The sequence below is a fragment of the Pristiophorus japonicus genome, chromosome 4, assembly GCF_044704955.1.
Source record: "Pristiophorus japonicus isolate sPriJap1 chromosome 4, sPriJap1.hap1, whole genome shotgun sequence".
Taxonomy (NCBI): Eukaryota; Metazoa; Chordata; class Chondrichthyes; family Pristiophoridae; genus Pristiophorus; species Pristiophorus japonicus.
In genome coordinates, this window is record NC_091980.1 from 151444055 (window position 1) to 151460070 (window position 16016).

Consider the following 16016-nt stretch of genomic DNA (forward strand, 5'->3'; position numbering starts at 1 on the left):
AGACTGACCATCTGTCGGTGTGAAACTGACCGTCTGGTCCTGTCGGTGTGAGACTGACCGCCTGTCCCTGTCGGTGTGAGACTGACCGTCTGTTCCTGTCGGTGTGAGACTGACCATCTGTCGGTGTGAGACTGACCGTCTGTCCCTGTCGGTGTGAGACTGACCGTTTCTCCCTGTCGGTGTGAGACTGACCGTCTCTCCCTGTCGATGTGAGACTGACCGTCTGTTCCTGTCGGCGTAAGACTGCCTGTCTGTCCCTGTCGGCTGAGACTGACCGTCTGTCCCTGTCGGTGTGAGACTGACCGTCTGTCCCTGTCGGCGTGAGACTGACCGTCTGTCGGTGTGAGACTGACCGTCTGTCCCTGTCGGTGTGAAACTGACCGTCTGTCCCTGTCGGTGTGAGACTGACCGTCTGTCGGTGTGAGACTGACCGTCTGTCGGTGTGAGACTGACCGTCTGTCCCTGTCGGTGTGAGACTGACCGTCCGTCCCTGTCAGTGTGAAACTGACCGCCTGTCCCTGTCGGTGTGAAACTAACCATCTAAACCTGTCGGTGTGAAACTGACCGTCTGTTCCTGTCGGTGTAAGACTGACCGTCTGTCGGTGTGAGACTGACCGTCTGTCCCTGTCGGGGTGAGACTGACCGTCCGTCCCTGTCAGTGTGAAACTAACCGTCTGTCCCTGTCGGTGTGAAACTAACCATCTGTCCCTGTCGGCTGAGACTGACCGCCTCTCCCTGTCGGTGTGAGACTGACCGTCTGTCGGTGTGAGACTGACCGTCTGTCCCTGTCGGTGTGAGACTGACCGTCTGTCGGTGTGAGACTGACCGTCTGTCCCTGTCGGTGTGAGACTGACCGTCTGTCGGTGTGAGACTGACCGTCTGTCGGTGTGAGACTGACCGTCTGTCCCTGTCGGCGTGAGACTGACCGTCTGTCCCTGTCGGCGTGAGACTGACCGTATGTCGGTGTGAGACTGACCGTCTGTTCCAGTCGGTGTGAAACTAACCGTCCCTGTCGGTGTGAGACTGACCCTCTGTCCCTGTTGGTGAGACTGACCGACTGTCAGTGTGAGACTGACCGTCTGTCCCTATCGGTGTGAGACTGACCGTCTGTCGGTGTGAGACTGACCGTCTGTTCCTGTCGGTGTGAAACTAACCGTCTGTCCCTGTCGGTGTGAGACTGACCGTCTGTCCCTGTCAGTATGAATCTAACCATCTGTCCCTGTCGGTGTGAAACTGACCGTCTGTCCCTGTTGGTGTGAAACTAACCGTCTGTTCCTGTCGGTGTGAGACTGACCGCCTGTCCCTGTCGGTGTGAGACTGACCGTCTGTTCCTGTCGGTGTGAGACTGACCATCTGTCGGTGTGAGACTGACTGTCTGTCCCTGTCGGTGTTAGACTGACCGTCTCTCCCTGTCGGTGTGAGACTGACCATCTCTCCCTGTAGATGTGAGACTGACCGTCTGTTACCGTCGGCGTGAGACTGACCATCTGTCCCTGTCGGCTGAGACTGACCGTCTGTCCCTGTCGGCGTGTGACTGACCGTCTGTCCCTGTCGGCGTGAGACTGGCCGTCTGTCGGTGTGAGACTGACCGTCTGTCCCTGTCAGTGTGAAACTAACCATCTGTCCCTGTCGGTGTGAAACTAACCATCTGTCCCTGTCGGTGTGAAACTAACCGTCTGTCCCGGTCGGTGTGAAACTGACCGTCTTTTCCTGTCAGTGTGATTATGACCGTCTGTCCCTGTCGGTGTGAAACTGACCGTCTGTCCCTGTCGGTGTGAGACTGACCGTCTGTTCCTGTCGGCGTGAAACTGACCGTCTGTCCCTGTTGGCGTGAGACTGAACGTCTGTCCCTGTCGGCGTGAGACTGACCGTCTGTCCCTGTCGGTGTGAGACTGACCGTCTGTCGGTGTGAGACTGACCGTCTGTCCCTGTCGGTGTGAAACTAACCGTCTGTCCCTGTCGGTGTGAGACTGACCGTCTGTCCCTGTCAGTATGAAACTAACCGTCTGTCCCTGTCGGTGTGAAACTGACCGTCTGTCCCTGTCGATGTGAAACTGACCGTCTGTTCCTGTCAATGTGAGACTGATCGTCTGTCCCTGTCGGTGTGTGACTGACCGTCTGTCCCTGTCGGTGTGAGACTGACCGTCTCTCCAGGTAGATGTGAGACTGACCATCTGTTCCTGTCGGCGTGAGACTGACCGTCTGTCCCTGTCGGCGTGAGACTGACCGTCTGTCCCTGTCGGCGTGAGACTGACCGTCTGTCCCTGTCGGCGTGAGACTGACCGTCTGTCGGTGTGAGACTGACCGTCTGTTTCTGTCGGTGTGAAACTAACCGTCCCTGTTGGCGTGAGACTGACCGTCTGTCGGTGTGAGACTGATTGTCTGTCCCTGTCGGTGTGACACTGACCGTCTGTCCCTGTCGGCGTGAGACTGACCATCTGTCCATGTCGGTGTGAGACTGACCGTCTGTCGGTGTGAGACTGACCGTCTGTCCCTGTCGGTGTGAGACTGACCGACTGTCGGTGTGAGACTGACCGTCTGTCCCTGTCGGTGTGAGACTGACCGTCTGTCGGTGTGAGACTGACCGTCTGTTCCTGTCGGTGTGAAACTAACCGTCTGTCCCTGTCGGTGTGAGACTGACCATCTGTCCCTGTCAGTATGAATCTAACCGTCTGTCCCTGTCGGTGTGAAACTGACCGTCTGTTCTTGTCAGTGTGAGACTGACCGTCTGTCCCTGTCGGTGTGAAACTGACCGTCTGTCCCTGTCGGCGTGAGACTGACCATCTGTCCCTGTCAGTATGAATCTAACCGTCTGTCCCTGTCGGTGTGAAACTGACCGTCTGTTCTTGTCAGTGTGAGACTGACCGTCTGTCCCTGTCGGTGTGAAACTGACCGTCTGTCCCTGTCGGTGTGAGACTGACTGTCCCTGTCGGTGTTAGACTGACTGTCTGTCCCTGTCGGTGTGAGACTGACCGTCTCTCCCTGTAGATGTGAGACTGACCATCTGTTCCTGTCGGCGTGAGACTGACCATCTGTCCCTGTCGGCTTAGACTGACCGTCTGTCCCTGTCGGCGTCTGACTGACCGTCTGTCCCTGTCAGCGTGAGACTGACCGTCTGTTCCTGTCAGTGTGAGACTGACCATCTGTCCCTGTCGGCGTGAGACTGACCGTCTGTTCCTGTCAGTGTGAGACTGAACGTCTGTCCCTGTCGGCATGAGACTGACCGTCTGTCCCTGTCGGTGTGAGACTGACCGTCTGTCGGTGTGAGACTGACCGTCTGTCCCTGTCGGTGTGAGACTGACCGTCTGACCCTGTCGGCGTGAGACTGACCGTCTGTCGGTGTGAGACTGATTGTCTGTCCCTGTCGGTGTGAGACTGACCGTCTGTCCCTGTCGGCGTGAGACTGACCATCTGTCCCTGTCGGTGTGAGACTGACCGTCTGTCGGTGTGAGACTGACCGTCTGTCCCTGTCGGTGTGAGACTGACCGACTGTCGGTGTGAGACTGACCGTCTGTCCCTGTCGGTGTGAGACTGACCGTCTGTCGGTGTGAGACTGACCGTCTGTCCCTGTCGGTGTGAGACTGACCGACTGTCGGTGTGAGACTGACCGTCTGTCCCTGTCGGTGTGAGACTGACCGTCTGTCGGTGTGAGACTGACCGTCTGTCGGTGTGAAACTAACCGTCTGTCCCTGTCGGTGTGAGACTGACCGTCTGTCGGTGTGAGACTGACTGTCTGTCGGTGTGAGACTGACCGTCTGTCCCTGTCGGTGTGAGACTGACCGTTTCTCCCTGTCGGTGTGAGACTGACCGTCTCTCCCTGTCAGTGTGATTATGACCGTCTGTCCCTGTCGGTGTGAAACTGACCGTCTGTCCCTGTCGGTGTGAGACTGACCGTCTGTTCCTGTCGGCGTGGAACTGACCGTCTGTCCCTGTCGGCGTGAGACTGAACGTCTGTCCCTGTCGGCGTGAGACTGACCGTCTGTCCCTGTCGGTGTGAGACTGACCGTCTGTCGGTGTGAGACTGACCATCTGTTCCTGTCGGTGTGAAACTAACCGTCTGTCCCTGTCGGTGTGAGACTGACCGTCTGTCCCTGTCAGTATGAAACTAACCGTCTGTCCCTGTCGGTGTGAAACTGACCGTCTGTTCCTGTCAATGTGAGACTGATCGTCTGTCCCTGTCGGTGTGTGACTGACCGTCTGTCCCTGTCGGTGTGAGACTGACCGTCTCTCCAGGTAGATGTGAGACTGACCATCTGTTCCTGTCGGCGTGAGACTGACCGTCTGTCCCTGTCGGCGTGAGACTGACCGTCTGTCCCTGTCAGTGTGAGACTGACCGTCTGTCCCTGTCAGTATGAAACTGACCGTCTGTCGGTGTGAGACTGACCATCTGTTCCTGTCGGTGTGAAACTAACCGTCTGTCCCTGTCGGCGTGAGACTGACCGTCTGTCCCTGTCGGTGTGAGACTGACCGTCTGTCCCTGTCAGTATGAAACTAACCGTCTGTCCCTGTCGGTGTGAGACTGACCGACTGTCGGTGTGAGACTGACCGTCTGTCCCTGTCGGTGTGAGACTGACCGTCTGTCGGTGTGAGACTGACCGTCTGTCGGTGTGAGACTGACCGTCTGTCGGTGTGAAACTAACCGTCTGTCCCTGTCGGTGTGAGACTGACCGTCTGTCGGTGTGAGACTGACTGTCTGTCGGTGTGAGACTGACCGTCTGTCCCTGTCGGTGTGAGACTGACCGTTTCTCCCTGTCGGTGTGAGACTGACCGTCTCTCCCTGTCGATGTGAGACTGACCGTCTGTTCCTGTCGGCGTAAGACTGACTGTCTGTCCCTGTCGGCTGAGACTGACCGTCTGTCCCTGTCGGCGTGAGACTGACCGTCTGTCCCTGTCGGCGTGAGACTGACCGTCTGTCGGTGTGAGACTGACCGTCTGTCCCTGTCGGTGTGAAACTGACCGTCTGTCCCTGTCGGTGTGAGACTGACCGTCTGTCGGTGTGAGACTGACCGTCTGTCGGTGTGAGACTGACCGTCTGTCCCTGTCGGTGTGAGACTGACCGTCCGTCCCTGTCAGTGTGAAACTGACCGTCTGTCCCTGTCGGTGTGAAACTAACCATCTGAACCTGTCGGTGTGAAACTGACCGTCTGTTCCTGTCGGTGTAAGACTGACCGTCTGTCGGTGTGAGACTGACCGTCTGTCCCTGTCGGGGTGAGACTGACCGTCCGTCCCTGTCAGTGTGAAACTAACCGTCTGTCCCTGCCATCTGTCCCTGTCGGCTGAGACTGACCGCCTCTCCCTGTCGGTGTGAGACTGACCGTCTGTCGGTGTGAGACTGACCGTCTGTCGGTGTGAGACTGACCGTCTGTCCCTGTCGGTGTGAGACTGACCGTCTGTCGGTGTGAGACTGACCGTCTGTCCCTGTCGGCGTGAGATTGACCGTCTGTCCCTGTCGGCGTGAGACTGACCGTATGTCGGTGTGAGACTGACCGTCTGTTCCAGTCGGTGTGAAACTAACCGTCCCTGTCGGTGTGAGACTGACCCTCTGTCCCTGTTGGTGAGACTGACCGACTGTCAGTGTGAGACTGACCGTCTGTCCCTTTCGGTGTGAGACTGACCGTCTGTCGGTGTGAGACTGACCGTCTGTTCCTGTCGGTGTGAAACTAACCGTCTGTCCCTGTCGGTGTGAGACTGACCGTCTGTCCATGTCAGTATGAATCTAACCATCTGTCCCTGTCGGTGTGAAACTGACCGTCTGTCCCTGTTGGTGTGAAACTGACCGTCTGTTCCTGTCGGTGTGAGACTGACCGCCTGTCCCTGTCGGTGTGAGACTGAGCGTCTGTTCCTGTCGGTGTGAGACTGACCATCTGTCGGTGTGAGACTGACTGTCTGTCCCTGTCGGTGTTAGACTGACCGTCTCTCCCTGTCGGTGTGAGACTGACCGTCTCTCCCTGTAGATGTGAGACTGACCGTCTGTTCCCGTCGGCGTGAGACTGACCATCTGTCCCTGTCGGCTGAGACTGACCGTCTGTCCCTGTCGGCGTGTGACTGACCGTCTGTCCCTGTCGGCGTGAGACTGACCGTCTGTCGGTGTGAGACTGACCGTCTGTTCCTGTCGGTGTGAAACTGACCTCTGTACCTGTCGGTGTGAGATTGATCGTCTGTCCCCGTCAGTGTGAAACTAACCATCTGTCCCTGTCGGTGTGAAACTAACCATCTGTCCCTGTCGGTGTGAAACTAACCGTCTGTCCCGGTCGGTGTGAAACTGACCGTCTGTCCCTGTCGGTGTGAAACTGACCGTCTGTCCCTGTCGGTGTGAGACTGACCGTCTGTTCCTGTCGGCGTGAAACTGACCGTCTGTCCCTGTCGGCGTGAGACTGAACGTCTGTCCCTGTCGGCGTGAGACTGACCGTCTGTCCCTGTCGGTGTGAGACTGACCGTCTGTCGGTGTGAGACTGACCATCTGTTCCTGTCGGTGTGAAACTAACCGTCTGTCCCTGTCGGTGTGAGACTGACCGTCTGTCCCTGTCAGTATGAAACTAACCGTCTGTCCCTGTCGGTGTGAAACGGACCGTCTGTTCCTGTCAATGTGAGACTGATCGTCTGTCCCTGTCGGTGTGTGACTGACCGTCTGTCCCTGTCGGTGTGAGACTGACCGTCTCTCCAGGTAGATGTGAGACTGACCATCTGTTCCTGTCGGCGTGAGACTGACCTTCTGTCCCTGTCGGCGTGAGACTGACCGTCTGTCCCTGTCGGCGTGAGACTGACCGTCTGTCCCTGTCAGTGTGAGACTGACCGTCTGTCCCTGTCAGTATGAAACTGACCGTCTGTCGGTGTGAGACTGACCATCTGTTCCTGTCGGTGTGAAACTAACCGTCTGTCCCTGTCGGCGTGAGACTGACCGTCTGTCCCTGTCGGTGTGAGACTGACCGTCTGTCCCTGTCAGTATGAAACTAACCGTCTGTCCCTGTCGGTGTGAGACTGACCGTCTGTCCCTGTCGGTGTGAGACTGACCGTCTGTCCCTGTCAGTATGAAACTAACCGTCTGTCCCTGTCGGTGTGAAACTGACCGTCTGTCCCTGTCGGTGTGAAACTGACCGTCTGTCCCTGTCGGTGTGAGACTGACCGCCTGTCCCTATCGGTGTGAGACTGACCGTCTGTCCCTGTCGGTGTGAGACTGACCGTCTCTCCCTGTAGATGTGAGACCGACCGTCTGTCCCTGTCGGCGTGAGGCTGACCGTCTGTCCCTGTCGGCGTGAGACTGACCGTCTGTAGGTGTGAGACTGACCGTCTGTCCCTGTCGGCATGAGACTGACCGTCTGTCGGTGTGAGACTGACCGTCTGTCCCTGTCGGCGTGAGACTGACCGTCTGTAGGTGTGAGACTGACCGTCTGTCCCTGTCGGCATGAGACTGACCGTCTGTCGGTGTGAGACTGACCGTCTGTCCCTGTCGGCGTGAGACTGACCGTCTGTCCCTGTCGGCTGAGACTAACAGTCTGTCCCTGTCGGCTGAGACTAACCGTCTGTCCCTGTCGGCGTGAGACTGACCGTCTGTTCCTGTCAGTGTGAGACTGACTGTCTGTCGGTGTGAGACTGACCGTCTGTCCCTGTCGGTGTGAGACTGACCATCTGTCGGTGTGAGACTGACCGTCTGTCCCTTTCGGCGTGAGACTGACTGTCTGTCGGTGTGAGACTGACCGTCTGTCCCTGTCGACGTGAGACTGACCGTCTGTCCCTGTCGGCGTGAGACTGACCGTCTGTCGCTGTGAGACTGACCGTCTGTCCCTGTCAGTATGAAACTAACCATCTGTCCCTGTTGGTGTGAGACTGACCGTCTGTCCCTGTCAGTATGAAACTAACCGTCTGTCCCTGTCGGTGTGAAACTGACCGTCTGTGTGAAACTGACCGTCTGTACCTGTCGGTGTGAGACTGACCGTCTGTCACTGTCGGTGTGAGACTGACTGTCGGTGTGAGACTGACCGTCTGTCCCTGTTGGCATGAGACTGACCGTCTGTCGGTGTGAGACTGACCGTTTGTTCCTGTCGGTGTGAAACTGACCGTCTGTTCCTGTCAGTGTGAGACTGACCGTCTGTCCCTGTCGGTGTGAGACTGACCGTCTGTCACTGTCGGTGTGAGACTGACTGTCTGTCGGTGTGAGACTGACCGTCTGTCCCTGTTGGCGTGAGACTGACCGTCTGTCGGTGTGAGACTGACCGTTTGTTCCTGTCGGTGTGAAACTAACCGTCTGTCCCTGTCGGTGTGAGACTGACCGTCTGTCCCTGTCGGTGTGAGACTGACCGTCTGTCCCTGTCGGTGTGAAACTGACCGTCTGTCCCTGTCGGTGTGAGACTGACCGTCTGTCCATGTCGGCCTGAGACTGACCGTCTGTCCCTGTTGGCGTGAGACTGACCGTCTGTCGGTGTGAGACTGATTGTCTGTCTCTGTCGGTGTGAGACTGACCGTCTGTCCCTGACGGCGTGATACTGACCGTCTGTCGGCGTGAGACTGACCGTCTGTCCCTGTCGGCGTGAGACTGACCGTCTGTCCCTGTCGGTGTGAGACTGACCGTCTGTCGTCGTGAGACTGACCGTCTGTCCCTGTCGGCGTGAGACTGACCGTCTGTCGGTGTGAGACTGACCGTCTGTTCCTGTCGGTGTGAAACTAACCGTCTGTCCCTGTCGGTGTGAGACTGACCGTCTGTCCCTGTCAGTATGAAACTAACCTTCTGTCCCTGTCGGTGTGAAACTAACCGTCTGTCCCTGTCGGTGTGAGACTGACCGTCTGTCCCTGTCGGTGTGAGACTGACCATCTGTCCCTGTCAGTGTGAGACTGACCGTCTGTCCCTGTCGGTGTGAGACTGACCGTCTCTCCCTGTCGGTGTGACACTGACCGTCTCTCCCTGTAGACGTGAGACCGACCGTCTGTTCCTGTCGGCGTGAGACTGACCATCTGTCCCTGTCGGCTGAGACTGACCGTCTGTCCCTGTCGGCGTGAGACTGACCGTCTGTCCCTGTCGGCGTGAGACTGACCCTCTGTCCCTGTCGGCGTGAGACTGACCGTCTGTCCCTGTCGGCGTGAGACTGACCGTCTGTTCCTGTCAGTGTGAAACTGACCGTCTGTACCTGTCGGTGTGAGATTGACCGTCTGAGACTGTCAGTGTGAAACTAACCGTCTGTCCCTGTCGGTGTGAGACTGACTGTCTGTCCCTGTCGGCGTGAGACTGACCGTCTGTCACTGTTGGCGTGAGACTGACCGTCTGTCGGTGTGAGACTGATTGTCTGTCCATGTCGGCCTGAGACTGACCGTATGTCCCTGTTGGCGTGAGACTGACCGTCTGTCGGTGTGAGACTGATTGTCTGTCCCTGACGGCGTGATACTGACCGTCTGTCGGCGTGAGACTGACCGTCTGTCCCTGTCGGCGTGAGACTGACCGTCTGTCCCTGTCGGTGTGAGACTGACCGTCTGTCGGTGTAAGACTGGCCGTCTGTCCCTGTCGGTGTGAGACTGACCGTCTGTCGTCGTGAGACTGACCGTCTGTCCCTGTCGGCGTGAGACTGACCGTCTGTCGGTGTGAGACTGACCGTCTGTTCCTGTCGGTGTGAAACTAACCGTCTGTCCCTGTCGGTGTGAGACTGACCGTCTGTCCCTGTCAGCATGAAACTAACCGTCTGTCCCTGTCGGTGTGAAACTAACCGTCTGTCCCTGTCGGTGTGAAACTGACCGTCTGTCCCTGTCGGCTGAGACTGACCGTCTCTCCCTGTCGGCGTGAGACTGACCGTCTGTCCCTGTCGGCGTGAGACTGACCCTCTGTCCCTGTCGGCGTGAGACTGACCGTCTGTTCCTGTCAGTGTGAAACTGACCGTCTGTACCTGTCGGTGTGAGATTGACCGTCTGAGACTGTCAGTGTGAAACTAACCGTCTGTCCCTGTCGGTGTGAAACTAACCGTCTGTTCCTGTCGGTGTGAAACTAACCGTCTGTCCCTGTCGGTGTGAGACTGACCGTCTGTCCCTGTCAGTATGAAACTAACCCTCTGTCCCTGTCGGTGTGAAACTGACCGTCTGTCCCTGTCGGTGTGAAACTGACCGTCTGTTCCTGTCGGTGTGAGACTGACCGCCTGTCCCTGTCGGTGTGAAACTGACCGTCTGTCCCTGTCGGTGTGAGACTGACCGTCTGTTTCTGTCGGTGTGAGACTGACCGTCTGTCCCTGTCGGCGTGAGACTGACCGTCTGTCGGTGTGAGACTGACCGTCTGCCCCTGTCGGCGTGAGACTGAATGTGTTCTTGTTGTCCCTGTAGTTTCCCTGCTTTGAGTCTGGATGATTCCGCAAGGGGTTTGCTGACTGACTGACTCCAGCTGTCATTGTTTCGAGGTTTGGGAGTGTTTGCGATGGATGTGAGTGACACGGAGTGTGGTGATGATATCTGGGAACGGATATGTTCTGGACTGCCTGCTCTCGCCGAGTCCCCAATCGAAGACTATCTGCCGGAATCTTTCTCTGAAATATTCAGCCCAATTCCCGGGATGGCGCTGGACTTGGATTCGATGAGCAACGATGAGGATCACGCAGAAGGTGTCAATCCTTGGGCTCCCATGGCAGATTCACACCAATATATAGCAGCATTGGGTAAGTGTGTGATTTAAAGCTTTTTATTCCAGATCCCCAAGTCACCCTTGCCCTCCCAGGACATAGAATCATAGAAATTTACAGCATGGAAGGAGGCCATTTCGGCCCATCGTGTCCGCGCCGGCCAACCAACAGCTATTCAGCCTAATCCCACTTTCCAGCTCTTGGTCTGTAGCCCTGTAGGTTACGGCACTTTAAGTGCACATCCAAGTACTTTTTAAGGGCCCAAGTTTCCACAAGAAAAAAAACGGGCGCCCCTCCGAGCCTAAAACGGCGCCTAAAAAAAATCGCGATTCTGGAGCGCTTTGCAGCTCCTTGTCTGCTTGGCGTGGTGCTCAGGGGGGCGGAGCCTACACGCGCCGATTTTGTAAGTGCGAGGGGGCGAGTACTATTTAAATTAGTTTTTTTCCTGCCGGCAATGCTGCGCGTGCGCGTTGGAGCATTCGCGCACGCGCAGTGTGAAAAAAACATTGGCACTCGGCCATTTTTGTAGTTCTTTGTAGCTGTTTAATTTTTGAACATTTTTTAATAAAAGCACATTGCCATCAGCACTTGCAGCCTTCTCACTGTCTCCTTCCCCCCCCCCGGGAACGAACGGCTGTTTTCTTCCCCCCCCCTCCCGCACAGCGGCAACGAACAGCTTTCTCCCCCCCCCCCCCCCGCACAGCGGCAACGAATGGCTTTCTCTCCCCCCCCCCCCCCCCCCCTCCCGCACAGCGGCAACGAACAGCTTTCTCCCCCCCCCCCCCCTCCCGCACAGCGGCAACGAACGGCTTTCTCTCCCCCCCCCCCCCCCCCTCCCGCACAGCGGCAACGAACAGCTTTCTCCCCCCCCCCCCCCTCCCGCACAGCGGCAACGAACGGCTTTCTCTCCCCCCCCCCCCCCCCCTCCCGCACAGCGGCAACGAACAGCTTTCTCCCCCCCCCCCCCCTCCCGCACAGCGGCAACGAACAGCTTTCTCCCCCCCCCCCCCCCCCACACAGCGGCAACGAACGGCTTTCTCTCCCCCCCCCCCCTCCCACACAGCGGCAACGAACGGCTTTCTCTCCCCCCCCCCCCTCCCACACAGCGGCAACGAACAGCTTTCTCCCCCCCCCCCCCCCCCGCACAGCGGCAACGAATGGCTTTCTCTCCCCCCCCCCCCCCCTCCCGCACAGCGGCAACGAACGGCTTTCTCTCCCCCCCCCCCCTCCCGCACAGCGGCAACGAACAGCTTTCTCCCCCCCCCCCCCCCCCCGCACAGCGGCAACGAATGGCTTTCTCTCCCCCCCCCCCCCCCTCCCGCACAGCGGCAACGAACGGCTTTCTCTCCCCCCCCCCCCTCCCGCACAGCGGCAACGAACAGCTTTCTCCCCCCCCCCCCCCCCCGCACAGCGGCAACGAATGGCTTTCTCTCCCCCCCCCCCCCCCTCCCGCACAGCGGCAACGAACAGCTTTCTCCCCCCCCCCCCCCCCGCACAGCGGCAACGAATGGCTTTCTCTCCCCCCCCCCCCCCCCCTCCCGCACAGCGGCAACGAACGGCTTTCTCTCCCTCCCCCCCCCCCCCTCCCGCACAGCGGCAACGAACAGCTTTCTCCCCCCCCCCCCCCTCCCGCACAGCGGCAACGAACGGCTTTCTCTCCCCCCCCCCCCCCTCCCGCACAGCGGCAACGAACAGCTTTCTCTCCCCCCCCCCCCCCGCACAGCGGCAACGAACGGCTTTCTCTCCCCCCCCCCCCTCCCACACAGCGGCAACGAACAGCTTTCTCTCCCCCCCCCCTCCCGCACAGCGGCAACGAACGGCTTTCTCTCCCCCCCCCCCCTCCCACACAGCGGCAACGAACAGCTTTCTCTCCCCCCCCCCTCCCGCACAGCGGCAACGAACGGCTTTCTCTCCCCCTCTCCCTCTGCATGAAGAAATTTCACCATATATCACCTCTAAACCTCCCCTCAATTACTCTAAATCTATGTCCCCTGGTTGTTGACCCCTCTGCCAAGCGAAACAGGTCCTTCCTATCCACTCTATTGAGGCCCCTCTTAATTTTATACACCTCAATCAGACCTCCACTCAGCTTCTTCTGTTCCACCCTTTCTAGTGCAATAACATCTTTCCTGTAATGTGGTGACCAAAACTGCACGCAGTACTCCAGCTGTAGCCTAACCAGTGTTTTATACAGTTCAAGCACAACCTCCTTGCTCTTGTATTCCATGCCTCGACTAATAAAGACAAGTATTCCATATACCTTCTTAACCAGCTTATCTACCTGGCCTGCTACCTTTAGGGATCTGTGGACCTGCACTCCAAGGTCCCTTTGTTCCTCTACACTTCTCAGTGTCCTACCATTTAATGTGTATTCCCTTGCCTTGTTAGACCTCCCCAAATGCACTACCTCACACTTCTCCAGATTGAATTCCATTTGCCACTGTTTTGCCCACTTGACCAGTTCATTGATATCTTCCTGTGTAAATGTAGATTCTTTTCTCTCAATCTGGTTCAGTAAAATTACTGAGTCGAATACCTCTTGTGCTTTGAACAAAGCAGTCTTTATTTTACCGGCCGGCAAGACCTATCAGACAGAAGATATACTCTCTCGATAGAGCGTACACACTCCCTACGGATAAGTGACGTTACATTGTCGAGGCACGATGGTTATACATTTTCGGCAAAAGATAACAAGATAGGGCTAGAGTGACATCCCAGCTCAGCCCATCTCTTTTGATCCCTCCTTCCCTTCGTCCACTCATAAGCCGACCCAAGCATGGTCCGATTTTAAACAAAGACCTTCTGTCAATGAAACATTGACAGGTTAATAACATGATTTAATAAGACCTTGAGGTTTTTCTGCAAGCTGTGGGTTTTGTTTCAATATGTGTTAGTGTTGTAACATTTCACAGTCTCGAGTCTGAGATGTCATGGCTATTCCTCCATGAATTGTTTGTTAGCTTATACTGTCCCTATACAGTTCCCACGTTCTCAACTTCAATGTCTCTATACATTTTTAAACATTCACACCTGCAGTCCACAGCTTTCTTACATAGAAACATAGAAAATAGGTGCAGGAGTAGGCCATTCGGCCCTTCGAGCCTGCAGTACCATTCAATAAGATCATGGCTGATCATTCACCTCAGGTACCCCTTTCCTGCTTTCTCTCCATACCCCTTGATCCCTATAGCCATAAGGGCCATATCTAACTCCCTCTTGAATATATCTAACGGACTGGCATCAACAACTCTCTACGGGAGAGAATGCTACAGGTTAACAACTCTCTGAGTGAAGAAGTTTCTCCTCATCTCAGTCCTAAATGGCTTACCCCTTATCCTTAGACTGTGACCCCTGGTTCTGGACTCCCCCAACATCGGGAACATTCTTCCTGCATCTAACCTGTCCAGTCCCATCAGAATTTTATATGTTTCTATTAGATCTCCTCTCATTCTTCTAAACTCCAGTGAATACAGGCCCGGTCTATCACTCTCTTCTCATATGTCAGTCCTGTTGTCCCGGGAATCAGTATGGTGAACCTTCGCTGCACTCCCTCAATAGCAAGAATGTCCTTCCTCAGATTAGTAGAACAAAACTGTACACAATATTCAAGGTGTGGCCTCACCAAGGCCCTGTACAACTGCAGTAAGACCTCCCTGCTCCTATACTCAAATCCCCTAGCTATGAAGGCCAACATGCCATTTGCCTTCTTCACCGCCTACTGTACCTGCATGCCAACCTTCAATGACTGATGTACCATGACACCCAGATCTCATTGTACCTCCCCTTTTCCTAATCTGCCACCATTCAGATAATATTCTGCCTTCATGTTTTTGCCACCAAAGTGGATAACCTCACATTTATCCACATTGTACTGCATCTGCCATGCATTTGCCCACTCACCTAACCTGTCCAAGTCACCCTGCAGCCTCTTAGCATCCTCCTCACAGCTCACACCGCCACCCAGCTTATTGTCATTTGCAAACTTGGAGATATTACTTTCAATTCTTCATCTAAATCATTGATGTATATTGTAAATAGCTGGGGTCCCAGCACTGAGCCCTGCGGCACCCCACTAGTCACTGCCTCCCATTCTGAAAAGGACTCGTTTATCCCGACTCTCTGCTTCCTGTCTGCCAACAAGTTCTCTATCCACGTCAGTACATTACCCCCAATACCATGTGCTTTAATTTTGCACACCAATCTCTTGTGTGGGACCTTGTCAAAAGCCTTTTGAAAGTCCAAATACACCACATTCACTGGTTATCCCTTGTCCATTCTACTAGTTACATCCTCAAAAAATTCTAGAAGATTTGTCAAGCATGATTTCCTTTTCATAAATCCATGCTGATTTGGACCGATCCTGTCACTGCTTTCCAAATGTGCTGCTATTTCATCTTTAATAATTGATTCCAACATTTTTCCCACTACTGATGTCAGGCTAACCGGTCTATAATTACCCGTTTTCTCTCTCCCTCCTTTCTTAAAAAGTGGTGTTACATTAGCTATCCTCCAATCTATAGCAACTGATCCAGAGTCGATAGACTGTTGAAAAATGGTCACCAATGCATCCACTATTTCTAGGGCTACTTCCTTAAGTACTCTGGCATGCAGACTATCAGGCCCTGGGGATTTATCGGCCTTCAATCCCATCAATTTCCCTAACACAATTTCCTGACTAATAAGGATTTCCTTCAGTTCTTCCTTCTCGCTAGACACTCGGTCCCCTAGTACTTCCAGAATGTTATTTGTGTCTTCCTTCGTGAAGACAGAACCAAAGTATTTGTTCAGTTGGTCTGCTATTTCTTTATTCCCCATTATAAATTCACCTGATTCTGACTGCCAGGGACTTACGTTTGTCTTCACTAATCTTTTTCTCTTCACATATCTATAGAAGCTTTTGCAGTCAGTTCTTATGTTCCCAGCACACTTCCTCTCATACTCTATTTTCCCCCTCCTAATGAAACCCTTTGTCCTCCTCTGCTGAATTCTAAATTTCTCCCAGTCCTCAGGTTTGCTGCTTTTTCTGGCCAATTTATATGCCTCTTCCTTGGATTTAACACTATCCTTAATTTCCCTTGTTAGCCACGGTTGAGCCACCTTCCCCGTTTTATTTTTATTCCAGACAGGGATGTATAATTGTTGAAGTTCATTCATGTGATCCTTAAATGTTTGCCATTGCCTATCCACCGTCAACCCTTTAAGTATCATTCGCCAGTCTATTCTAGCCAATTCACATCTCATACCATCGAAGTTACCTTTCCTTAAGTTCAGGACCCTAGTCTCTGAATTAACTGTGTCACTCTCCATCTTAATAAAGAATTCTACCATATTATGGTCACTCTTCCCCAAGGGGCCACGCACAACAAGATTGCTAATTAGTCCTTTCTCATTACACATCACCCAGTCTAGGATGGCCAGCCCTCTAGTTGG

General features: G+C 55.1%; 1 protein-coding gene across 2 annotated transcripts in view; it reads left to right on the forward strand.

The window, feature by feature from the left end:
- The window catches only part of ccdc32 (coiled-coil domain containing 32), a 79254-nt gene that overhangs the window by 55248 nt on the left and 7990 nt on the right, over positions 1–16016 (forward strand). For both annotated transcript variants that reach the window (XM_070877378.1, XM_070877379.1), the window contains exon 2: positions 10294–10622. In XM_070877378.1, the coding sequence (XP_070733479.1) occupies positions 10385–10622 (238 nt within the window). In that variant the 5' untranslated portion in view covers positions 10294–10384. The remainder of the gene's footprint in view (positions 1–10293; positions 10623–16016) is intronic.